The sequence below is a fragment of the Odocoileus virginianus genome, chromosome 17 (genome assembly GCF_023699985.2).
Source record: "Odocoileus virginianus isolate 20LAN1187 ecotype Illinois chromosome 17, Ovbor_1.2, whole genome shotgun sequence".
Taxonomy (NCBI): domain Eukaryota; kingdom Metazoa; phylum Chordata; class Mammalia; order Artiodactyla; family Cervidae; genus Odocoileus; species Odocoileus virginianus.
Window position 1 is genome coordinate 21691184 of NC_069690.1, and position 27070 is coordinate 21718253.

The window sequence follows — 27070 nt, forward strand, 5'->3', positions numbered from 1 at the left end:
TTATTAACAGTCACAGATAAGATTTTACATGAAATATTGTTCATTTCATTAATGTCAGTTTCTTTCTGCCTCCCCCCCACTGGACTGTAAATGCTCTGAAGCCTGAAATCTTGTCTTTTTTTTTTTTTTTTTTTGCCAAACAGTCTCCCCGATTCCTGGAGCAGTGCTGGCCAGTATGAGGTGCCCAATAAATGTTTACTAATAGTGTATGTGGAGAGGGAAATGGCAACCCACTCCAATATTCTTGCCTGGAGAATCCTGTTGACAGCGGAGCCTGGTGGGCTGTTGTCCATGGGTTTGCACAAAGTAGGACATGACTGAAGCAACTTAGCATGCATGCATGCATTGGAGAAGGAAATGGCAACCCACTCCAGTATTCTTGCCTGGAGAGTCCCAGGAACAGAGGAGCCTGGTGGGCTGCCGTCAGTGGGTTGCACAGAGTCGGACACGACTGAAGTGACTTAGCAGCAGCAGCAGCAATTGCATATGAGGTAGTGAAAAGAAAGGGACAGGTGGATGAAGAGATACAGTTGGCAAAGTGGAGTGAATTTTTTTTTTTCATTTATTTTTATTAGTTGGAGGCCAATTACTTTACAATATTGTAGTGGTTTTTGCTGTACATTGACATGAATCAGCCATGGATTTACATGTGTTCCCTGTTGGAGTGAATATTTTAATAAATTAAAAATAATTAACCTTGAGAAGTGATTGCAGATTGTAGTCCTTGTTTCCCTTATAGCTGCAACCCTGCGTCTTTAAGACAGATTAGGAATTGTTCTTTACTTTTAAAAACAGTGACTAAGGTATCATTTAAATAATTTGCCGAGTTTGTTTTTGTCACGTTCAAAAATTTTGAAACATTTACAGTGTTAGCTGTAGTATTACTTAGGTCTTGTTCATAAATGACAACGAAAATTTATGTGTGTGTTTCGGTAGAGAACCTTTGTCAAATTTCTCATCTAAAGCAAGTAATATTTTAGTTGAAAAGACATAGACCCCCAAGGGCAAGCAACTAACACACACAAATAGTAGGGACATTTTCAGCAAGAGCTAATAAGAGCTTATTCATGGAACTATTGTGGTAAATAGAATAAATAGTATTTTTATCTTAAGTAACTAGGTAATAGAGGAACTAATATTTTTGACCATTTCCAATGTGCCAGATATTTCATTATAGTGAGTACTTAAAGTAACCCTGTAAGGTAGATTTTTATCTTTAACCCCATCTTACAGACGAAGAAATTAAAATGCAGAGAAGTAGTTTGTGGACCAGCTGAGGATTTGAACACAGACTTTTGAGCATTACATTCTGTTGCTTTGCATTTTTTTTCCTTCCAGTTTTACTGAGATGTAATTGAAATACTGCACTGTTTAAGGTGTACAGCATAATGATCTGACTTATGAAACCATTGCCACAGTCAGTTTGGTGAACATCTGTCACTTTACACACACACACACACACACACACACACACACACACACACACACACGAAGGAAAAAATAGTATTTTTTTCCTTGATAAGAACTCTAAGGATTTACTCTCTTACTAACTTTCACATGTAACATTGTTAATTATATTAATCCTGTTGTGCATTACATCCAGCCTGGTACTTATCTCAAAACTGGAAGTTTGTAACTTTTGAATAGATTTTCCTCCTCCCTCCACTTCCTGCCTCTGGTGACCACAAATCTGATCTCTTTTTTTCTATGAGTTTGTTCATTTGCTTGCTTGTTTTTGAAGTGTAATTGGCCTGCAATACAGGGTTAGTTCCTGGTGCACACCATAGTGATTTGATATTTCTGTACATTGCAAAATGATCACCATCGTTGCTTTGTATTTTTACTAGCAGTGGTAATTTGGAAAATTTAAATCAGTTCTGCCTTAAGTGTATATGTCATGTTATATGTCCCAGAAGAGTGAGTTTTAATCACTATTTATTGATGGCACAAATAAAAAGTAATAAAGGAATACATGCGTTTGATTTTAGACTCAGATAGAACAGAAAGGTGCTTGATGAAATTACTGACCTGCCCCCCTTCCCCCAATTCTGTTCCCCAGAAATGGCTACTTAAAAAAATTCAGGAGAAGGAAATGGCAACCCACTCCAGTGTTCTTGCCTGGAGAATCCCAGGGATGGGGGAGCCTGGTGGGCTGCTGTCTGTGGATTCACACAGAGTCGGACATGACTGAAGCGACTTAGCAGCAGCAGCAGCAGGTTCATCTACTTCACTAGAACTGACTCAAATGTGTTCCTTCTTATGGCTGAGTAACATTCCATTTTATATATGTACCACAACTTTATCCGTTCGTCTGTCATCTAGGTTGTTTCCATGTCCTAGCTATTGTAAATAGTAGCAGGACTACTTTTATCTGGCTTATCATCTGGGCTTCTACTTTATATTTCAGTGAAAAAGGGATTCTACCTTTAAATAAAATTTGAAGTTATTAAAAAAAAAATCAGACTTCCTTGGCAGTCCAGTGGTTATAGTTCTGTATTTCCAGTGCAATGCAAGGAAAAATCTAAGGTCTAAGGTCCCACATGCTGTGGGCCATGGTCAAAACAAAGATCACATTTACTGAATTTTAATTAGATTTACATAAAATAGGAATTATATTGCATATGGTTTGCACACTATCAGTTTGTAATACATCAAACTGTATGCAGTAGTATATCAAGCCATATACAGTTTGATGAATTTGGACAATTCAAAAAGTACAAAAGGACGCAGTGCAAGTTAAGCCTCCAAATTGTGTCCCCCATTACCCAGTTCTTCTCACAAGAGGCAACTAGTGGTATACAAACATTTTCTGGAGGCTGCATGATATTTTGTTTTAAGGGTTTTGCTATATTTATTTGTCTGATTCCCAATTAACGGGCAGTGTATGGAAATAAATGTGCTATTATGAATAATGAGTACATATGTGATGCCAGTATTTTATGAATACATACATGAAGTAAATGTATATTGTTGGTAAGTATGAATCCCACTTTTATGATTTGTCCAGAGTGATAAAGAACTTAGAGTGGATTCTCAAATGGTAAGCTCTGAAAAGGGTCTTTTAATAATGTTATCTGTGGTTTATTCCAGATACCAAACTAAAAATATGTCAAGTTTTAATCATGATTTGAACACCTGTTTCACAAAAATCCTTTTTTACTTTTTCAGGCCATCATGCAGCAGGGAGATACATCTATAAAACCCATCCTCCAAGTCATTGTGAGTACCTGCATATTTTTGTCAAACATTTTTGAACTTATATATAATTATAAATTACATTTCATAGAGGATATACAGTCCACTTTAGGAAATTTGTCGGCTCTAAATTCTCTTCATCATCACAAAATTAGTCCAGTCCATGTTGTAACTCTTGAGAGAGAAACCGGGCTTTATTTTTACTTTTATGTTAGTCAGAGTTTGACCTCTGGAGGTTCCAGTTTGAGGCTCTGCCTTTCTGTTTTTTCCATAATTGGTGGATACTATATTGCTACCCATTTTTATTTAAGAAAAGTATCATTTCTGTTTTTGCTACAACATGATTGTTATTCCCACTTCATAGATGAGAAAACTGAGGCTCAGAGAGGAAGTGACTTGTTCCAGTTTATATAGCAGGAACCAGTGGAACCCTGATTTGTACCCAGGTGGTCTGACTCCATAGCCTACCCGCTGAACCCCTACTCTTGATTATCTCATCTTAGGAACAGCTTTCTAACCCAAGTTCAGTGCGTCGTCATTCCTTTATTCATAAATGTTGCCTTTGCATCTATCGTTTTCTAGCATTCTAGATAAACGATTAGAATCTTATAACAAGAACACCTGCTACCTGTGAGCATCTGGAGATTATAGGATTCCTATAAACCCTTCAAAGTCAGTAGAGCCCAGAGTGAAATAATCTCTACATAATATAGAATGTGGGCTTTCCTGGTGGCTCAGCAGCAAAGAACCTGCCTGCCAATGCAGGAGACTTGGGTTCAGTCCCTTGGTTGGGAAGATCCCTTGGAGAAGGAAATGGCAACCAGCTCCAGTATTCTCGCCTGGGAAACCCCATGGACAGAGGAACCTGGCGGACTAGTCTGGTTACAAAAGAGTCAAGCCTGACTTAGCAACTAAACAACAACAACAACAGAAACACATCATTACTTCTGCCTCCTTGGTTGTTCTGCCCTGGGGTTTGTCTTGCTCAGACCTGCCTCATATCTGGCCTCTGGAGCTCTCTGCCCAAAAAGAACTTGTCTGCTTAAAATTCTTCATTAACCCTATCAGTCATTTAAGGAGTTTGCAAATTTTGCTGAGGATTTTAAAAATCAATAGGAGCAGAATTCTGGACCATGCTTGCAGATTCTGAGTCAATAGGCCTGATGGTTTGTCTCCCTGTTGCTCCCAAACTCATTGCCAGTCTTCTTAAGGCTGTTTTCGTATTTCATTTTCTTCAGAAAGCTGCCTCTGATTTTCTTCAAGCTGAAATAAATGTCTTGGCTCTGCTCCCATGTCATTATGTGCACACCTCTGCTGTTCTCTGCCTCCATCTTCACCCCAGTTGTAAGCCTCTTCAGGGGAAGGAATTCCTGCCCCCCCCGCCCCGTTTTGTATTTTTATCATGTTTCCTACATAGTACCTTACACATATTAGGTGCCTTGTTGTATGTTTTTTATTTTTTAATTAAATTTTCAATCAAATTTGAGTTAGGAGAGAGAGAACACAAGAGTATTGGCAATTTATTTTGTTTTTATCTATGTTGTGTTTAATAATGTTAGTAAAGAGAGGTTGGTGGGAGAATCATCAAGTCCAATTTTCTTTTGCTTGGCTTTAGGTGTTGACAGAGTGGGCACGCAGCTCTGTTTCTTTGGGACTAATGGCAAACCCATTCTCCTGCCGCTTAGGTTTACTTATCCCTGGGGACTGGGCAGACAACCTGGCTAATGAATCGTGTTTTCTCTCCTAGAACATCCGTCCCATTACTACAGGGAATAGTCCACCCCGTTATCGACTGCTTATGAGTGATGGACTGAATACTCTATCTTGTACGTATGATGTATAAATCTAGGAGTTTGTATTTTAATAATGAAAGCACAGCCAACACCCTGATTGCAGTAATTGGAACATTCCAGAAGTCTACATTTGCTTGGCTATGTCTTCAGTCAGACAGAATTGCAGTTGGCAGAGAGCATTCTAACAATAGACTAGGTCTAGTGGAAAGCTGCCACTTGGCTTAATTAATTTTCTCTAAGTGGTGCTCTGTGCTTTCTTTGATTAATTTCCCTTAGGATGAGATTGACATTTAGTGGATATGATGGGTTAGCTGTCCTACACTTGTCTTTTTGGGGTTTTATTTCTGCATTGGAAGCTTAATGGGGAGAAAGAGAATTTGCAGAATATATACTTACTATCTCTAGTCACAAGGTGAAGGACCTAGAAGAGATTTTTTTTTTAGTCTTTGTCATGAAACCTAAATGATTGAAAAGATGATTTGGGGCACTTCAAGAAATACTTAATTTCATCGAAGCAGCAGGTGTTAAATGCACAGCAAATTATTACTGTTTTCTACCATATAGAGTCTGAGTAGTTTTAACTTCAGGAATGTCTTTTAAGGCATTGTTTTTTCTTTTGCTGGTACAAGTATGATCAGCTTTTAGACTGTCATGACTGAAATGTCTTAGAGACTAAAGTAATCTCTGTGCTTTTCAGCTTTCATGTTGGCAACACAGCTGAATCCTCTTGTGGAGGAGGAGCGATTGTCCAGCAACTGTATTTGCCAAATTAACCGATTTATTGTGAACACGCTGAAAGATGGAAGGTATGTGGTGTCTTGGGTTTTTTTTAGTATTTATTTATTTGGCTTCATCGGGTCTCAGTTGCAACACGCAGGATCTGTCATTGGGGTGCTCAGACTCTTCAGTTGTCGTGAGCAGGCTTAGTTGCTCTGTGGTGGAATCTTAGTTCCCCAAGTAGGAGTCGAACCTGTGTGTCCTGGACCACCAGGGAAATCCCTGTGGTTTGTTTTTTTTCTGTTGTATTGTGTTGTAAAATGGGGGCTAATTTTTGAACATAGAAGTTTATTGGATACCAGAATTCAATTAGGAATCAAAGAGGCAGTGGTGAGCTGTCAGCCAAGAGTTCAGAGCTATTGAGTTCTGAACTCAGGTGACTGAAAACGGGACACCAATAGGACAGAAATATGGAACCAAACTGGAAATTTCAGAGCAGGAAATGAAAACCGAATGTAGAACTCATATTTCTAATTTCTTCAGCAGCACTGATTCAAGGATTCTCTCTTTAAGTGTCTTTTAATGAAAAAAGGGTCACTTTTTAGGGCAAAAGAAGATGTGATTCATTCTGTAACACTGCCCCTTTTCTGCAGTCTCGAGTCTTTCATAGTAAACACTTTCTTCAGCCAACAGAGAGTCCTGTAGAGTACCTACATGGTGCTCCATGCTAGACACAGTGGTGAGCAGAACTGTTAGTCACACCTGAGTAACCATTGCTGAAGTACTTTTTTTTTGGTGGCATGCAGAGTCATACTTGCCAAATCTAGGGCAGTTTAAAAATCAAAACTGAGTTTCCTGGCAATCTAGTGGTTGATGCTTCGTGCTTTCACTGCCATGGTTCCAGGTTCAGTCTCTGATTGGGGAACTAGGATCCTTCATACTGTACGGTGTGGCTAAAACACTTTTTTAAAAAAGCCGAAGTAAATAAAAATAGTAGCATTACAACTTATTGATTAAAGTAGGAATTCATAAGTCCATACTGAATAAATGAGTACATGAGGGGGAACAGAAAGTTTTTCTTAGGATGGAATGCCATCTAAAAATGTAGATGGATTGACAGAATTAGAAAATCACCATTCGGCGACCATCATATATGCAAGAAACATTTAATAGGTGCTATGTAAGTTTCCTGTGGCTGCTCTAGCAAAATACCACACGTTTGATGGTTTAAAACAAAGAAATTATTTCTGGAATAATTTCTGGAAGTCCGGAGTTGACGTCAGTTTCACTGGGCAGAGAGCATGGTGTTGGCTGGGCTAGACGACTCCTAGGAGCTCTATGGGAGAATCCATTCTTTGCCTCTTCCAGCTTCTCGTGGTAAATAGCATTCCTTGGCTTGTGGCTGCATCACACCAGTCTCTCCTTCCATGGTCACATTACCCCTTCTCTCTGTACCAATTCTGCCTCTACCTCCTCCTTTTTTTTTTTTTCCTTTTGACTGCACAGTATGGTTTGTAGAATCTTAGTTGGCCAGTCAGGGATCGATTTTGTGCCCCCTCCAGTGGAAGTGTGGAGTCCTAACTCTGTACCACCAGGGAACTCCATCTTCCCTCTTCTTAGAAGAATATATGTAGTTGCCTTTGTGCCCATCAGATAATCTGGTACAAAATCACCACTTCAGTCCTTAATTAAATCACACCTGCAGAGTCCCTTTTTGTGGTAGAAGGTTCCAGGCGTTAGGATGTGGACGTATTTTGGTCAAGGGTGTTCATTCAGCTAACCACAGATGCTGAAACAGGTGGTGAAATTTTGATGAGGAACAAGTTATTTGTAGGGTTAAAGTATATCCCCACGCCCCACACAGCATAATTATTAGTTGTAAAAGGAAAAGAAGCAATTTACAGCGGTGAAAACTGGCAGATGGCACCTTATTCCAGTTGTTGACATTAACATTACAAGTAATGGGACAAAGAGAAGTCAGTGTTGCCTGACTGGATGCAGTGAGAACATAGTCTCAATTCAGTTCAGTTCAGTTCAGACACTCAGTCGTGTCCGACTCTGCGACACCACGGACTGCAGCATGCCAGGCCTCCCTTTCCACCACCAATTCCTGGAGTTTACTCAGACTCATGTCCATTGAGTCGGTGATGCCATCCAACCATCTCCTCTGTTGTCCCCTTCTCCTCCCACCTTCAATCTTTCCCAGCATCAGGGTCTTTTCAAATGAGTCAGTTCTTCACATCAGGTGGCCAAAGTATTGGAGTTTCAGCTTTAGCATCAGTCCTTCCAATGAATATTCAGGACTGATCTCCTCTAGGATGGACTGGTTGGATCTCCTTGCAGTCCAAGGGACTCTCAAGAGTCTTCTCCAACACCACAGTTCAAAAGCAGCTATTCTTCAGCACTCAGCTTTCTTTATAGTCCAACTCTCACATCCATACATGACTACTGGAAAAACCAAAGTTTTGACTAGATGGACCTTTGTTGGCAAAGTAATGTCTCTGCTTTTTAATATGCTATCTAGGTTGGTCATAACTTTTCTTCCAAGGAGTGTCTTTGAATTTCATGGCTGCAGTCAGCACCTGGAGTGGTTTTGGAGCCCAAAAACATAAAGTCTGTCACTGTTCCCATTGTTTCCCCATCTATTTGCCATGAAGTGATGGGGCCGGATGCCATGATCTTAGTTTTCTGAATGTTGAACTTTAAACCAACTTTTTCATTCTCCTCTTTACCTTTCATCAAAAGGCTAGTTAGTTCTTCTTTGTTTTCTGCCATAAGGGTGGTGTCATCTGCATATCGGAGAAGGCAATGGCAACACACTCCAGTACTCTTGCCTGGAGAATCCCATGGACGGAGAAGCCTGGTAGGCTACAGTCCATGGGGTCGCTAAGAGTCGGACATGACTGAGAGACTTCACTTTCACTTTTCACTTTCATGCATTGGAGAAGGAAATGGCAACCCACTCCAGTATTCTTGCCTGGAGAATCCCAGGGATGGGGGAGCCTGGTGGGCTGTCTATGGGGTCGCACAGAGTTGGACACGACTGATGTGACTTAGCAGCAGCAGCAGCATCTACATATCTGAAGTTATTGATATTTCTCCTGGCAATCTTGATTCCAGCTTGGGCTTCCTCCAGCCCAGCGTTTCTCAGGATGTACTCTGCACATAAGTTAAATAAGCAGGGTGACAATATACAGCCTTGACGTACTCCTTTCCCTATTTGGAACCAGTCTGTTGTTCCATGTCCAGATCTAACTTGCTTCCTGACCTGCATACAGATTTCTCAAGACGCAGGTCAGGTGGTCTGGTATTCCCCTTGCTTTCAGAATTTTCCACAGTTTATTGTGATCCACACAGTCAAAGGCTTTGGCATAGTCAATAAAGCAGAAATAGATGTTTTTCTGGAACTCTCTTGCTTTTTTGATGATCCAGCAGATGTTGGCAATTTGATCTCTGGTTCCTCTGCCTTCTCTAAAACCAGCTTGAACATCTGGAAGTTCATGGTTCACGTATTGTTGAAGCCTGGCTTGGAGAATTTTGAGCATTACTTTGCTAGCGTGTGAGATGAGTGCAGTTGTGTGGTAGTTTGAGTATTCTTTGGGATTGGAATGAAAACTGACCTTTTCCAGTCCTGTTATATTATTGCCAAAGATAATCTGTATCCAGTCACGAGGAAGCCTAGGGTAAATTGATAGACATTTTATAAAGTAACTGATTTTCAAATTTCAAGCATTGAAGAAGTCTAAAGAGATATGGTAGTTAAATATAACACATGATCCTGGATCCTTTTGCTGTTAAGGGCATCATTAAGACATTTGATGAAGCGTGAATGAATTCTGTGGATTAGATAGAAGAATTCTTTGGTTTTCAAGTTCAGTAACTTAACCAGGTCATGTCTCAGTGTCAGTTGTTCCTCTTTTCTTCTTTTCTGGTACATGGTGTATGCTCTTTCAGTCTGCAGTCAGTTCTTTTTGATGAAATTTTTCCGTTGTTATTCCTTAATGACCTTTTCTGTTTCATTTGAGCTCCGGTTTTCACTTACGTTGTGGATAACTTTGTTCTCCATATATGTCTTCAGATTGCTCTAGTCTTTTTTTTCTAAGGCATGCCTTGGCTTAAGATTTTCTGACACATTACATAGTTTGGTCTCTGTTAGATATTGCTTCTGTTCTCTCTTGTCCCTTAACTTTTTTTAAAGATACACACACACACACACACACATATGCATATAATCTTACTTATTTTTTCGGTTGTGCTGGGTCTCAGTGCTGTGCGAGCTTTTCTCTAGTTGTGGAGAGCAGGGGCTACTCTCTGCTTGTGCTCGGGCTTCTCATTGCGTCGCCTTCTCTTGTTATGGAGCACGGGCTCTGGGGCACTCGGGCTTCTGATGTTGGGGCACATGGGCTCAGTAGTTGCTGCTCCTGGGCTTCAGAGCACAAGCTCAGTAGTTATGGTGCTGAGGCTTAGTTGCTCTGAACGTGGACTCTGCCCATCAGGGATCAAACCCGTGTCTCCTGCGTTGGCAGGCAGATTCTTTACCGCTGAGCCACCACGGAAGTCCTCCCTTAACTTTGCAAGCCCTCTTTGCTTCTCAGTCTCTTGTTTCTTCTCATCTTTTGACTTTTACTGAATTCTTGGTCTTATTTTGCAAGCCACACTTGGAAAGTATTCCCTTTCTTGGCTTATGCTTTTTTCTGGATTGGATTCTTAATTGTCTCTGCCTCCTCTGTTCCTGTTATTTTTATGTACTGTTGTGTGTTACATTGCTACTGTGTTATTTCTTTGTGTGTGTGTGTGTGTTATTTCTTTTTTATCTTATGCCTGCCAATGCAGGAGACATAAGAGACTCAGGTTCAGTCCCTGTCAGGAAGATCCCCTGGAGGAGGGCATAGCAACCCACTTCAGGGTTCTTGCCTGGTGAATCCTCATGGACAGAGGAGCCTGATGGGCTGCAGTCGACAGGGTTGCAAAGAATCAACACGACTGAAGCAGCTTAGCACACACACACACATGCTTAACGTGGACAGCTCTGTCCAGACTTCATTTGCTCTGACATAATCTAGGCTAGGTTCATCTCCTTGCCAACCTTCTCACTTGGACCTGTTATCTGCCACCCCAGGCTGCCCTGATTTGCTTGAGTGGTGCCTTCTATCCACTTTCTGTCCTCTAGAGCATGGGATAGGGGAGGGTGAAGCGCTTTGCTGTGATTGAGTACAAAAACTCGAGCTCCATTCTTTCCCGTCACAGGTGGGTGCCATGTGTTCCTTCTTACCTCTGCTGAAAACCTGAGTGTCTCTGTGCGACCAGGTTTATTCCTTACCTTATTGATGGTCACTGGTTTATTCCAACCAGGGCTTTAGCAGTCATCCTTGTACATTTATCTTTACATGCTTATGCTGTTACTTCATAAGAGTTGATTACAAGAATTAGAATTGTGGGGGTCAGGGGACATCTGTTGTAGAAATTAAACCAAGTAACATACTCTTGATCCTTGTATAACAGAACCTGTTTCTGAATAGGCAACAGATACGGGTTAGATTCCTGGCTCCCTGTGGTGGGGGAGTGGAGAGTTACTGCCCTGGAGCGCAGGGTTTCTTTTCAAGGTGGTAGAATGATCTGAAGTTAGATCATGGTGCTGCTTGCCCAACTCTGTAAATATGTGAAAAACTGCTGGATTATATGTATTTTTTAATTTATTTATTTTTGATTGAAGTATAATTGCTTTCTGGAGAAGGGAATGGCCTTCTCCAGATCCCTGTGTGGGAGACAGGGATCTGGAGAAGGGAATGGCCTTCTCCAGATCCCTGTGTGGGAGACAGGGATCAAGACCATCCCCAAGAAAAAGGAATGCAAAAAACAAAATGGTTTTCTGAGGAGGCCTTACAAATATTTGTGAAAAGAAGAGAAGTAAAATGCAAAGGAGAAAAGGAATGATATACCCATTTGAATGCAGAGTTCCAAAGAATAGCAAGGAGAGAGAAGAAAGTCTTTCTCAGTGATCAGTACAAAGAAATAGAGGAAAACAATAGAATGGGAAAGACTAGAGATCTCCTCAAGAAAATTAGAGATACCAAGAGAACATTTCATGCAAAGATGGGTTCGATAAAGAACAGAAATGGTATGGACCTAACAGAAGCAGAAGATATTAAGAAGAGGTGGCAAGAATACACAGAATTATACAAAAAAGATCTTCACGACCCAGATAATCATGACGGTATGATCACTCACCTAGAGCCAGACATCCTGAAATGTGAAGTCAAGTGGTCCTTAGGAAGCATCTCCTACAAACAAAGCTAGTGGAGGTGATGAAATTCCAGTTGAGCTATTTCAAATCCTGAAAGATGATGCTGTGAAAGTGCTGCACTCAAAATACCAGCAAATTTGGAAAACTCAGCAGTGGCCACAGGACTGTAAAAGGTCAGTTTTCATTCCAATCCCTAAGAAAGGCAAGCCAAAGAATACTCAAATTACCTCACAATTGCCTCATCTCGCATGCTTGCAAAGTAATGCTCAAAATTCTCCAAGCCAGGCTTCAACAATACGTGAACCATGAACTTCCAGATGTTCAAGCTGGTTTTAGAAAAGGCAGAGGAACCAGAGATCAAATTGCCAACATCTGCTGGATCATCAAAAAAGCAAGAGAGTTCCAGAAAAACATCTATTTCTGCTTTATTGACTATGCCAAAGCCTTTGACTGTGTGGATCACAATAAACTGTGGAAAATTCTGAAAGCAAGGGGAATACCAGACCACCTGACCTGCGTCTTGAGAAATCTGTATGCAGGTCAGGAAGCAACAGTTAGATCTGGACATGGAACAACAGACTGGTTCCAAATAGGGAAAGGAGTATGTCAAGGCTGTATATTGTCACCCTGCTTATTTAACTTATGTGCAGAGTACATCCTGAGAAACGCTGGGCTGGAGGAAGCCCAAGCTGGAATCAAGATTGCCAGGAGAAATATCAATAACCTCAGATATGCAGGTGACACCACCCTTATGGCAGAAAGTGAAGAAGAACTAAACAGCCTCTTGATGAAAGAAAGAGGAGAGTGAAAAAATTGGCTTAAAGTTCAACATTCAGTAAACTAAGATCATGGCATCTGGTCCCATCACTTCATGGCAAATAGATGGGGAAACAGTGGGAACAGTGACAGACTTTATGTTTTGGGGCTCCAAAACCACTGCAGGTGATGACTGGAAGCCATGAAATAAAAGATGCTTACTCCTTGGAAGAAAAGTTATGTCCAACCTAGACAGCATATTAAAAAGCAGAGACATTGCTTTGCCAACAAAGGTCCATCTAGTCAAGGCTATGGTTTTTCCAGTAGTTATGTATGGATGTGAGAGTTGAACTATAAAGAAAGCTGAGTGCCGAAAAATTGCTGCTTTTGAACTGTGGTGTTGGAGAAGACTCTTGAGAATCCCTTGGACTGCAGGGAGATCCAACCAGTCCATCCTAGAGGAGATCAATCCTGAGTGTTCATTGGAAGGACTGATGTGGAAACTGAAACTCCAATACTTTGGCCACCTGATGCAAAGCACTGACTCGTTTGAAAAGATCCTGATGCTGGGAAATATTGAAGGTGAGAGAAGAAGGGGACAACAGAAGATGAGATGCTTGGATAGCATCACCAACTCAGTGGACATGAGTTTGGGTAAACTCTGGGAATTGGTTATGGACAGGGGGGCTTGGCATGCTATAATTCATGGGGTCGCAAAGAGTCGGACGTGACTGAGTGACTGAACTGAATTGTGTTGGTTTCTGCCCTGTATCAACATCAATCAGCCATAGGTATACATGTGTCCCCTCCCTCCCACATCCCACCCCTGAATTGTACTTTTAAAGGGTGAATTTTATGGTATATGAGTTATATTTCAACGAACCTGTTTTTTAGGGGGAAAAATACCCATTTCCCCTTAACCTTGTTGGCATATTGTACTAGGTATTACAGATTTTTAAAAAATAATTGCTATTCATTATTTTAATTTAAAATATAATAATGAATTCTCCTGTTTGTGAGGTTAAGTATCTTTTCATACATTTATTGATATTTGTAGTTCTTCTTGGAATAGCATTTGATTATATACTTTGTCTTTTGTGTGTGTGCTGAGGGTGGGGTAGAGGGAAGCTTTTTATAAATGAGGGATATCAACTAATTCTTTTATCTCAGTTTATCATAGTCTGTTTATGGTATCTTATGATAAGGAGTTAATAACTTTTTTAAAATTTAGTTTTGTGCATTTTTTCTTTATGGCTTCTGAATTTTGTATTTTGCTTAGGAAACTTCCTGACTGCGTTATAAAAACATTTCTTGGCTTCAGACACTTGTGAATTTTTTAAAGTAGACTTCAGTTCATCTGAGATTTTATTTTGTTTCTGCTTTTTAGTTTTAAAAGCATTTGGATTATTTTAAATTGTTTAAGGTTTGAGTTTTTGTTATTATTGAAGTATAGTTGATTTATATTATTTTTAGGTGTACAACATAGTGATTTGATATGAGGTTTACTTTTATATGGGATATAAACAAAGAATTTAGCTTAGTTTTTCCCAAATGGATGGTCCTATATCATGGGAGGTCTACGGTAAGGAGTTTATTCTGAGTATGATGGGAAACTATAGGCTTTTGAGTGGCAGAGTATTGGTATGATCTGATTTAAATTTTTTAAACTTTCCAAGAGATGATTTTGATAGCTATGTGGAGAATTGATGGTTGGTGACAAAAGTAGATAGAGACTGGTATTCCATTTATCTGGCTCTGTTCTGTTTACCATCTTTTCCATCGATCTGTTTGTCTAGTCCTGTGTCTGTGCCAGAGTTGGTCTTTTTCTTTCTTTCTTCCTTTCTTTTTTGTGACATCTTCTTGAGATATAATTCATACACTGTACAATTCATCTATTTAAAGTGTAAAATAGTCTTTATTATACTCAGAGTTGTGCAGCCATTACCACAATTAATTTTAGAATATTTTGTTACCCACCAAATAAACTCTGCACCCTTTAGCTATCACCCCCAAACACCCCATCCTCCCCATCCCTAGACAACCATGAATCTACTTTCTGTCTATAGGATTTGCTTATTTTGGACATTTCACATAAATGAAATCTTGTAATATGTGGTCCCTTGTGGCTGGGAAATCCCTAGTATATATTTTTAAAAGGTAGTAGTTCTTTTTTAAAAACTCTTTATTTTAGTGCCTAAAATACCAAATATTTTGTCACTGTTCAGTTTCTAAGTATTCATGTGTGTGTGTGTGAATAATTTATCTGTATCGGGATCCAAAGGGAAGCTCACCCTGCAGTAGGTTGATAGTTCTTTTACGTCTCTGTGAATATAGGTTCCTCCTCCATCTCTTTTTTCTTCCCTGAGTGTTTATTTGTTGAAGAAACCAGGTCATTTGTCCTTTATCCTCATTCACTGTTTCCCACAGTCTCAGTTCTGCTGATTATATGTTTATAAAGTCGTAATGTGTCCTTGTCATCTATGTTTTCTCTAAGTTGGTATTGTGTGTATTCTTTTCATGTGCAGCTGGATTTATCTTACTAATATTTTATTTAGGATGTATGTATATTACAGAATAAAGTTAGTGGTTTTTTTAGTTTTTTTTTTAGGTTTTGGTATTGGGATAATGCTAAATGATTAACAAGCCTTCTGTTTTTTTCTGTGTTCTGGAGTAATTTGGATAATTTTGGAAGGTAGTTAGATATCCACTGCTAAATACCTATCAGAGTTTTAAAATAGTGAATCTGTATGTAATATTCAGGAACAGATAGTTTCAAGCTTATTTTATTGAAGTAATATAGCCTTGATATGAAAACCTGCTAAAGGTTGCACAAACTGATGAGTTATATGTGAAAATCCAAATTACAGCAGTCAGACCATTTAAAGAATACATCACAATGAGGTTGGGCTTACTGTTGTTTAACTACTGCTCCAGACTAGCTACCCTTTTTTTTTTTTGCTGTGCTATACAGCATGTGAGATCTTAGTTCTATGACCAGGAATTGAACCTGTGCTCCCTGCAGTGGAAGCATTGAGTCCTAACCACTAGCCTGTCAGAGACATTCCTTGTCTATTCTTTTTAATGTCCATCGAGACTGTGCTAATTCAGGCCCCCATCATTTCTTCTGTTTTTCTCCCTGCCTCCAGTTGTGTTCCCCTCAGAGTCTTTCACACTGCAGTTCTTTTTAAAATATGAACATAGGAGAAAGCAGTGGCTACCCACTGCAGTATTCTTGCCTGGAGAATCTCACGGAGAGAGGAGCCTGGCAGGCTACAGTCCATAGGGTTGCAAGAGTTGGACACAACTTAGCAACTAAACCAACCACCACCATTACCACAACTAGAGAAAAGCCCGAGCAGCAATCAAAACTCAGCACAGCCAATAAATAAATAAATTAAATTAAATTAAAAAAAAAATACAAACATGATCATGGCATTCCTGTTTAAGCATGTATTGAGAACCACTGTGGACCAGTTGCTGAGGTGTACCCTGGAGGATACCTGCCATGACTGAACAGGCAGCTTAGGAGGAGGAGTAGATAATCAATAATGAATATACAACTAAATTATATCATATATGTGAGTAAATAATCAAATGAGGAACATACAGTTAACCGAGATATTAATCATTGTATGTCTACCTGTGTTGATTAAACCTGAGAGATGTGATCTGAAGGAAAGAAATGATGGCTGTAGAAAAGAGTATAGCCGAAGACTGATCTAAAGCAAAGATTAAAGAGGTGTCTCTTAAAGACCTGATGTTTGAAATGAATATTAGATGAAGCAGAATGAGAGACCCTCATAATCAGAAAGAGGCACGTACAGAGGCCTGTGGCAGGAGAGAGCATGACATACACCAGGAGCTGGGAGGAAACAGATGGTGGAGGGCAGGGTGCCACAAGAAGGCAAGATCAACTGGAGAGATGAGCGTGAAGCCAGAGCTTACTGAGCACATCGGCCATGTGAAAAGGTTTCTAACTCGTGGTCATAGGTCCTTGAGAAGTTACCGAAAGGTTTTAATCAGAATGAAAGATGGACAGAGAACTGTAAGATTTTAATTAATTGTAATCACATGAAAAATATCTCTGGGGACTTCCTTGGTGGTCCAGTGGTTAAGACTTCGCCTTCCAGTGCAGGGGGTACAGGTTCAATCCCTGTTTGGGGAACCAAGATCCCACATGGCTTGTGGCCAAAGAACCAAAACAAAAAACAGATGTGACATTGTAATATAGTCAATAAAGACTTTAAAGTAGTAAAAAAAAAAAAACCCGTTAAAAAAAAAATCTATAATCATGTTGGTTTTCACAGGGAAAGGGTAATTGTTCAGATAAGTATATGTTTCTAAAAACAGATTATCTCTTGTTGTGCCACATATTGTTGGGTTTAGTAATCTAAATTCTTATCATGTCATTTGCTCCTTGAAGATACGGTATGTAGTAAGGACACTGCATTTTAATTAAGGAACTAGATGGGAAACGAGAACCCTGCAATCATAAAAGGCCTTGATAATGATGCAGTGAAAGATTAAGGGGAATATTTATGTAAGAATTGATATCATATAGTTCTCAAGTTATTCAGTAATGAAAAACAGTTGACAAAGGGAAATAGTTTTTATCACAGTGATTATTGGGGGAAAGCTTTTAAAGTAGCTTATCATTTTAAGGGCTTCTGAATTTATTTTTTCTAACATGTTTCTTTGCCTTTGCCTTTGTAGGAGAGTGGTTATTTTGATGGAGTTAGAAGTTTTGAAATCAGCTGAAGCAGTTGGATCAAAGATTGGCAATCCAATGCCTTATAATGAAGGTAAAATGTTTTTTATAGGTTGTAACACTCAGCTGAATACCTCTTAATAGATCTGGAATGCTTCCTTTTGCTATAGTTTCATTTGTTCATCTATGGGGGGCCTTACTCTAGGAAAAAGTAACAGGTTACTCTTTCAGATTTTTTTTTTTAATACTGAAAAAATGATGGTAGGACTCTGTAAAGGAAAAACCTCTCTTCTGTTTTTCTCTGCATGCAACAATCATACATATTTCTGGCTGTGACCAGATGTGTGGGTTTTTTCCTCCCTAATAAGCCATTCTCCAGTTCTCTATGGACACCAGCCGGGTCTCCTACAATTCAGTTTGGTTCTGTCACTGGGAATCTGGAGTTAGCATCAGATCTCCCAGGGTAAGGGCTCAGGCCCACAAGACTGCCTTATCCCTGCCCCTGACCCCACCACCCACCGCTGCTCCCTTCAGTTGAAAGTCCTGCCTGTCATCTGTGCTTCTGACCAGCTGGCTGTAAATTGTCGATTCAGCCAATTCCCTCTTCTGATTCAGTTAGGTTAATTTTTTTTTAATTAATTAGTTTGTTTTTGGCTCTGCTGGGTCTCCATTGCTGTGCATGGGCTTTCTCTGACTGCAGCGAGTGGAGGCTACACTCTAGTTGTGGTGCTGGGGCTTCTCTTTGTGGGGGCTTCTCTTGTTGTGGAGCACAGCAGGGGGCTTGTGGGCTTCGGTAGTTGTGGGGCATCAGCTCAGTAGCTGCAGCACACGGGCTTGATTGCTCCGCAGCATGTGGGTTCTTCCCTGACCGGTGATTGAACCCATGTCTCCTGCATTGGCAGGTGGATTCTTTACCACTGAGTCACCAGGGAAGCCCTCAGTTATGTTAATTTGCTACTGTGGCTTCCATAACTCAGAGAAACAGTTTACTTACTTTGTTGTTCAGTCGCTCAGTTGTATCTGACTCTTTATGACCCCGTGACAGGCTTCCCTGTCCTTCACTATCTCCGGGAATTTGCTCAAACTCATGTCCATTAAATTGGTGATGCCATCTGACCATCTCATCCTTGGTCATCCCCTTCTCCTCCTGCCTTCAATCTTTCCCAGCTTCAGGGTCCTTCCCAGTGAGTTGGCTCTTTGCATCAGGTAGCCAAAGTTTTGGAGCGTCAGCATCAGTCCTTCCAGTGAATATTCAGGGTTGATTTCCTTTAGGATTGACTGGTTTAATCTCCTTGCTGTCCAAGGGACTCTCAAGAATCCTCTCTAGCACCAGTTTGAAAGCATCAGTTCTTTGACTCTCAGCCTTTATGGTCCAACTCACATCTGTACATGACTACTGGAAAAACCATAGCTTTGACTAGACAGACCTTTGTTGGCAAAATGATCTCTGCTTTTTAATAGCATCAGTATCAGTTCTTGGTCTATTTTAATCAGTTAATTTTTTTTCCTTATTATCAAGAATATTTTTCTGCTTTGTGTGCCTGGTAATCTTGGAATGAATTCAGGCATTGTGATTCATACCCTGTTGAGTGCTGGAAACTTGTATTCTTGAATTTTTTTCAGGGATACAGTTAAATTATTTGGAAACAGTTTTATCTTTTGGGATGTTGCTTTTAAAATTTGTTAGATGGGATCAGAGAGTGGCATTTATTCTGGCTCTGGTTATTCATAGTACAGAGACAAGACCTGTCAGAGTATCCTACTCAATGCCTCGTGAATATGAAGTTTTCCATTCTGGCTGTTAGGTACAGGTGCTATTTCTAGCTTGTTGTGAGCACCGGATACTGATCCCCAAGGTCTTCTCAGATGGTTCTTTCTTTCCCTGGCTTCTGATAGTTTCCACACAGAGATCAGCCAGCCAGTACTCTGCCGACTCCTTGAGGGGAACCTTCCATCATCTCTGGAGGTCTTCATGCAGCTCTCTTCTCTGGTACTCTGTCCTGAGAACCCTCCATGTCTTGATTCCCCACATGCTCGATTCCATCTCCTTAACTCAGGGCTTCCTCCATGCTCACTTCCTATGTCACAGCCTGGAAACCCTCAGGGCTTCCAGTAATCTGGTATAGTCACACTCACCTTGTTTATGTCCTCTGTCTCAGAATTACTGTCCTTTGTTGCTTAATGTCCAGTATCCTGAGAATCGTTTGTCTCATAAATATTTTGCCGCCTTTTTGGTTATTTTTAGTGGGAGGGTCATCTTGGCCTCTGTTATTCTGTCATGTTCTGTACATGGTTTTACAAGTCAAATAGTTTTGCAAGTGTGTTCTTTGAAGCACCACCAAGAAAGCATTTCCCTGCCCAGCTCTTCTTTGTCCTCTGGCTCCTGTCCGGGGGCAGTTTATTTCAAATCTTAGAGCTGTTTCTCTGCTTTGTGTTCACATATTTGTCCATTAAAACTTGTATACTTTTCAAAGTTGAAATGTTAAGATAGACATATTTGTTTTAAATAAACATTAATTTTTGTTTTAAATTTTGAGTAGATAATATAGTTATGTCTTTCAGCAGTCAAAACTCTAAAATTAAGTATTTAGAGAAATCTTACTCCTGCCCCTGCCTCCTCCTGTCTTGTTCGTACTCACTGCTGCCCTCTGTAGGTAACCAATTTCAGTGGTTTCTTTTTGTCCTTCAAGGGTTTTCTTAATGAAAATATAACCAAGTACATAAATTACGTATTTTCACTCATAATCCACTTTGCTTACACCAGACGTAGGATTAAAAAAAAACAACTCTGAACAGCTAGACAAGTATGTACACTATGTTGCCTCTCTTTTCTCAGTTCTGTTTTTGTTTTTTAATTTCAGCTTAGAGATATTTTCATATATATACTTAAAGATCTTCCTCATTTTTACTTATTTATTTATTAACAGTATAGCATATTGTGTTGTGTGACAATTCCATAGTTTAACCAGCCTTTTGTTGATGGGCAGTTGGGTGTTTCTGTACTCTGGCTATTAAGACAGTGCTGCAGCAGATAACTTTATACATATGCGGTATATGGGCAGAGGGGCTTTGATCGCTAAAGGTGAAATTATTGGATCCATGGATAAACGCTTTTGTGGTAGGTAGATATGCTTGCGTTCCCTTCATAGGATAGTATCATTTTGCATTCCCACCAACAATATGTGAAAATACTTGTTTCTTCACAGCTATGCTAACAGAGTATGTTATTAATCTTTTGATTTCTTTTTTTGACCAATCTGATAGATGAAAAGTCAGATCTCAGTGTAGTGTTTAGTTTGTATTGTGAGCAATATGAGCATCCTTTTAAATGTTTAAGGGCTTTTTATTCTCTGTGAACTGTTGTGTTGTCCATTTTTCTTTTGAGTTGTTTATCTTTTTCTTCTCAATTTTTAAGAGATCTTAAAAAAAAATAGAATTAGTCCTTCATCTCTGATACAAGTTACAGTGTCTTTCAGACTTTGCTTATGGTGTTTTTTTTGCTATGCAGCAGTTTTCTTTTGTTTTTATGAAGTTGTATTTCCCAGTTTTTTAAGACTTTGGATTTTCGGGTGGTGGTTGGGAAGATCTTCCTCACGCCAGAGTTACAAAGGCAGTCACCCATGTTTTATTCAAGTACTGGCAAGACTTTATTTTTTTTGTCTGAATCATCCATGCTGCTTCTCTCTTACGGCTGTGATGTCTTGATTTGTGATGTTTTGGGCTTCACTTTCTCATAATCTGCCATTTGTCTCTTTCCCCTAGCTTCACTAAAGATGCAGTCTGTATATGGGATGTTCATTTATGGTATGAACATTCATTCCTCTTGTCACTCTGTATGATTTTTAGGAGAAGGGAAGGTTTGGGACTTGATCGTCGCCATGCTTCTTTCAGAGGTAGAGCCTTCTAGATTTTAATTTTCACCTATACCAAACGTATTAATTTGGTGTTTTACATAGGAAAAGGGAAGCTGCAGCCTATTCAGGTAAAGTGTTAAGATATTAAATAGGAACATCACAGTTGTTTTGCAGTGGTAAAGTGTTGTTAAAACGAGCATGTAGGTTGTCTTATTCCCGGCTTTTAGGAAGGCAAGCCAAGACAAAGCAATACTTAGCATCTCTATGAAATCTCTGGATGCTAGAGGCTTGAGGGAGAGGTGATTTGCCCAGCTTACTACCTTTGACTGAATTTCTTATGTTTTTTATGTTGTGTTTAATTGACTGGCTGCTTTGAACATGTTGTCTTTCAGGGACAGAGTGTTTGAGGTAAAGATGGAGTTGGAAGGGGTCAAGGATAATTACCACTTGGGGTGAGGACCATAGAACTATGAGAATCACTCCTTTTGTCTCAGTGCTCAGTTCCACTGGCTCTTCCTTTCTTTAGGGTCTGTTAAAGTGTAGAGGAATGAGGCAGAGATTTTGCTGTTCAAGAGTATTTGCTATTGAATTTCGTTGTAACTGGATCAATAACACATTGTTACTTGGGCCATCATGAAATAGCTTTGTTACAGTGACTACTATCTTATGGGTGTATTTCACAGAAATGATTTCTAATTGTTTATTGGAAAGCAAAGAGACTGTTATTAGTGAGAAGAGAACTCAAGTTAGATTTGTATCCTCCCAGCACCTAACCCAGACATGTAACATGTCAGGTGACCAGTAAAACTCATGAGACCCAGTCCAGAATCAGGCAGAGAAATTCCAAAAGGTACACTGAAATTGTCTCATGGTACTAATACCACATTAAGTAAAGAGTGAAGATACTTAGAGAATTTTTAAAGCATGAGAAGTAAAATTCAAACACAGCTCATGTTTCCTTTAATATTGGATTGGATGGTTTTAAATATCCCGTCTTTACCATTATGTATTTTTTTAAATCAGTATGTATATTAGTCTTATGTACCTGCACTATTTCTAACCATAATATCTTACTTAAGACTTAAATTTCTTAATATGTTGCTTAGTTATTAGTGTCACTCATTACTGAAAGATACTAGTTGGGATTTTTTTCCAGCCTGACTCTATTATCTACCAACGAGAAATTGTATTTATTGGATTGACTCTTCCTTATATTCTTTGTGGTTATTGTTAAGAAAGTAATTACTGGTAGAAACTGAGGTTTTTGTTAATCTGTATACTCTATTGTCTGTTGTCTAATTTTTCTCAGCTGTTGTTTTACTATTAGTGGCTTTTTGTAACTGCTGGATATTGCAGTTATTAGTTATGTTCTATATAATTATATTTCTGCCTGCCAGAATTGGTTGTTTAGGATTAAAAATTAACTAGATGATAGAGAAGTTGATTGGACCTAGTCATACAGACCTGGGTTCAAGACAAGGTTCTGCCTCTTCCTAGCTGTGTGACTGGGCAAGTTACTTGACCACTTAAACCCACTTTTCTCATCTGTTAATTGGGTACAATAATACTGTTTACGTAGAGGGCTTAAGAGTAAGTGGAATAGTGCACTTAACCTTATACCTGGTGCATTAAGTAAGCATTCAAAAAATTGTAGCTATTACAAACATGTCTATTACAGGGCCTAATTGGAGTCTTGTTAAAATATACTAAATTTCATTGACTCTAAGAATCCAATGGTTATAAAACTATGCTATTATGTACTACTAAAAAGAAATTTGAACATTAATTTTAACCCATATGTTAAAATGTTTTAAAATATTGATCTCACAATGGGTAAATAGATAAGTTAAACATTTTTTAAAAATTGTAGTAAAATACACATAACATAAAGTCTACATCTTAGCCATTTTGAAGTGTATCATTAATGACATTCAGTCCAGTCACCCTTGTGCAGCCACTTCTATCCACCTCCAGAACTCTTCCATCATCCCAAACGGAAACCCTCTACCCATTAAAACATCTCTCCCCACTCCCACCAGCCCCTGGTAACCACCCTTCTACAGATACGGCATAAAGGTTAGTTACATTTTGATAGAAATTAACATAAGAGATTGGCGAGATCCTGTGACCACGTCCTATTTATTAACGAGATGCTTGGAGAAGCAGGCACGGTGGGTGCGGAGGAAGGGACTTGAGAGTGTTGATGTATTTGAGACTGGGAGCATGGGAGGAACTAGGGTGGGGTGCAGAAGGGGTTGGTGTATCTTCATGGCTCCATGTTTGACTGTTTAAATTATTTGGTTCATTTGAATAAAATTTCCCAAAGCAGGTAGAAGTACAGATTAAATTTTTTTCCCAATTATTTGGACTCAGTATTGTTTGTGGAGCAGTTCATCTTTTCCCTACTAATTCAAAGGAAGGTTCACTGTAGAATTTCAGACTGTTCCTTCATAAGACACACTGTCAGAGGAGAACAGTTCTCCCATGCCATCTCTTGTGACACTGGAAGTTAAGAGGTAGTGGAAAAGCTGAAAAGCAGGCACAAAAATTCATTGTCAGTAATCTTGGCTCTTTTTTCTATGTAAATAAGGCCTCTCAGTTCTCTCCATAGGAAGAGCTGGAGTTCTGTTTAACCTTTTTAGTTTGATGCTAAGTTTGTTTCACTCTGATGGCACAGTTGACTCTCCTTTAGTGGTACCAGTTAGGAGGAACATTCACAGAAGGAAATAAAATCAGTGCACTGTGTGCCCGTTTGCATTAAGATCTTGGAAAACCCGGTAGGGAACAAACCCAGGGATGGAAGAAGCAGAGGCAAGGTGGCAGGCAGGGAGCTATTCTAGGGGTGCTCACTGTGTGTCTGTTCTGAGGGCCGTCTAGGAAATGTTGTGAGCTGCACTTGCGTGCCGCAAGCCCTCTTGGTGATCAGCCCAGATAAGGTTTGACTACTACTTTTAGTGCCACTCATAAAGCCCACATCAAATTCCATAAATCCTTTTTTTTTTTAATTAGCGTATTTTAACATTCTTCAGTTTCATCAACATTTGTAGAAAGGGTGAGGACCAAATAAATACTCTGATGGTGTGGCCTTTCTTATTTTCTGCTTGAGAGACATGTTTGTCTCCCCTCCTTTTTCCTTTTAATCTCCCTGTCTCCCTGACACACCTGCTTCTGAACTCCATCCTCATCTCTCCTGCTGTGACAGTTCACTCGCTTCACGGTACCTAAGGCGCTTTCAACTCTTATTTTCCACCAACTGTCAGTTGCAGAATAAGGTTGCTTTGTTTGGGAGGGAAAGGGTAGAATCCTTTCTGAATGTCTTCTTTCCCTTTGAAGCAGGAGCACTTCAGAGACAATTGAACTGCTTTTAGGTTTTTGTTACCACCCAGCTTTTTCTTCTGATAGATCCTGCCGCGAACACAGTTCTGTTGATAACATCGATTTGTTGCTATGGAAATAGTGGTAATGTCACAGATTCAGCCCAGTGACTTTACTTCAGGTTCACGCAGGAGAAATGGGCAAAGCTTTAGGGGAGAACCTCATTAAAACCGAAAGCCATCAATTATAAGCAGGTGAAAGGTAAATGGAGCCAACCTTTTAGGTAATAAAAACAAAAGTGAACCCCTAGCACTTTCACTGCATGCAATCAAGTGCCCCAGCATGAATTCTGACCCAGGAGGGTCTTTGACAAAAATCACAAATTTACACTTTCTCAGAATATTTCTTCTGCTTAAGTTTAAATCTCTTAACCCAAATTATTGGCACTAAAATGGTCTTTCCCTTTTGATCATCAGGACACGGACAGCAGCCAGCAGTTCCTCCTCCTGTCTCAGCAGCCAGTCCACCAACCAGCAGGCCCCAGCAACAGAATGGGAGCCCAGGAGTGGGTAAGGCTGCCACCCGAGGATGCGTGCTGATTGTGTGCAGCAGGGTTTTGAGTGATGGTTTGCAATTTAATCTGGGACTACAGGGAGTTTCCAAAATGCCGCACATGACAGTTACTTCTTGCAAAGAATAATTCCAATTTTCATTGTAAAGTGTGTGATTGAAAAAAATGATTAAAGACAGTCTTTTAAAGATACTTAATATGCTTTTTAAAAAAAATCAGAATGATACACTATTCTCTGTTAATTTATCTGGTAGTTTCTCACTTAACATCCTCTTGACTATGTGAATTACATAACTTTTAAATTCTCGCCTTTTAACTCTCTAGGAGCCACTTATTCATTTGGTTTGTCTCTCTCCAGGTTTTCCGTTTGGCGCTCTTGGGAGTATTTATCTTAGCTTGAAGACAGTATCATTTATGTTGGTCATAGGTCTTGCTTCTGTCTCATGGATGAGAAATAGTTTCTTCTTTCTGACTTTCTCTTTGGCGGGTCCTGTGAGACTGTAATGGAATCACTTTATTTACTCTCTGGCCTCTCCTTTAGGAACCTCTTCGTGTGGGATGTCACCAGTGAAAATTATGATTTGTAGAATTTGGTTGGAATCTATTTTTAGAGTTTCTTTTTTCTGTCACAGCTTCATACACACTTCCTCCCCTCCCCTTAACGATTAGTTTCTATTCCTCAGTGCTAAGTTCTAAAAAAAAAAAGCAGGGTTAAAACGTCACTAACATTTCTGTGAAACTTTCAGGAGGCATGTCTTTTTCCCCACTAGTCTTTGATGTTTTTATCTGCCTTGTAATAGCTATCTTCTAGCCATCTCCCTTTACAAGTGGATCTATTTATATATAGCTCTCAAATTATGTAGTGTTGGAGGGAGATGAGGAAATAGATTCTCTAAAATAGTAAGTAACCCAAAAGGATTCACTTTCTTAGGCTGAAATACAAATAGTATGTTATACTTCTCCCCACTGTCTGACCCCTGACAGATTTATCCTTGTGTCTGTCTTTGGCTTATATTGAGATCCATTTAAAAAAAAAAATCAGTTAACATTCCCTAAACACATAACTGGATGCTGAAAGGAAAAGGATTGGAAGTGTATTGAGGGGGAACGGCCAGCATGCAAACTGGATGTGTATGTGTTTTTATGATTGTATAGTGTATACTAAAGCGATATTCTCCACATACACGTAAGATAGCCTACAGAGAGTGTGTGCTTCCTAGAGTTACCTTGAGGTAATTGTTACTGCTGTGTGTGTAAGTCGTCTCTTGACTCCCGAGTTAGAAAATTTTAAGATCTGGGACAGTTTTTGTCTATTTTTTATCGAGTGCTACAAATATCCAGAATAGTGTGGCACTTCCTGTGGAAACTCAGTAAATAAATGCTGAATAATGGAAGATACACATTTCTACCCAGATGCCATGTTGAAGAAATATTTTGGTAGAGAAGATATGAAATCATTGGACTAAATTGTCGTTTCTGAACTTGGAGGGTGAATCTTCATAGAAACAGCGTGCATGTAAAGGCATTTGTCTGCTTATAGGTGTTACATAATGACATATTCTTCCCAAGTACAAGACAGATGCATAGGCTTGGATGAAAAGGAGGCAAGAAGGGGCCACAAATAGCCAGTCCCCCCCGCCCTGTTCATCTTGAACGGAAGACTGATTCCTTGCCCTTTGCTCCCAATTAAACCCAATCCAGTAAACTTCATTCTAGATGATCCGTTCCTGTAAGACCAGTTGAGAGCTGGGAGTTTTCTGGGGGTGTTTAGAGGAGATTTGCTTGTAATAGGTACTCTTCACCTCAGATGGTTTACCCACTGTGTCCCTTAGTTCCCAGCCTTTCCTTCTTGCTCTTTCTCTTATGCAACCAGTGGCTTGTCTTCACTTCTCAGTCAAGGTTATTTTCTTTCTCCAA

The 27070-nt window shown here is 39.6% G+C and overlaps 1 protein-coding gene across 2 annotated transcripts in view; it reads left to right on the forward strand.

The window, feature by feature from the left end:
- Nucleotides 1-27070, forward strand: part of RPA1 (replication protein A1) — a 44687-nt gene that overhangs the window by 1662 nt on the left and 15955 nt on the right. For both annotated transcript variants that reach the window (XM_070478841.1, XM_020909800.2), the window contains exons 2-6: nt 3169-3219; nt 4943-5021; nt 5686-5794; nt 17419-17507; nt 25059-25151. In XM_070478841.1, coding sequence (XP_070334942.1) covers nt 3169-3219; nt 4943-5021; nt 5686-5794; nt 17419-17507; nt 25059-25151 — 421 coding nt within the window. The remainder of the gene's footprint in view (nt 1-3168; nt 3220-4942; nt 5022-5685; nt 5795-17418; nt 17508-25058; nt 25152-27070) is intronic.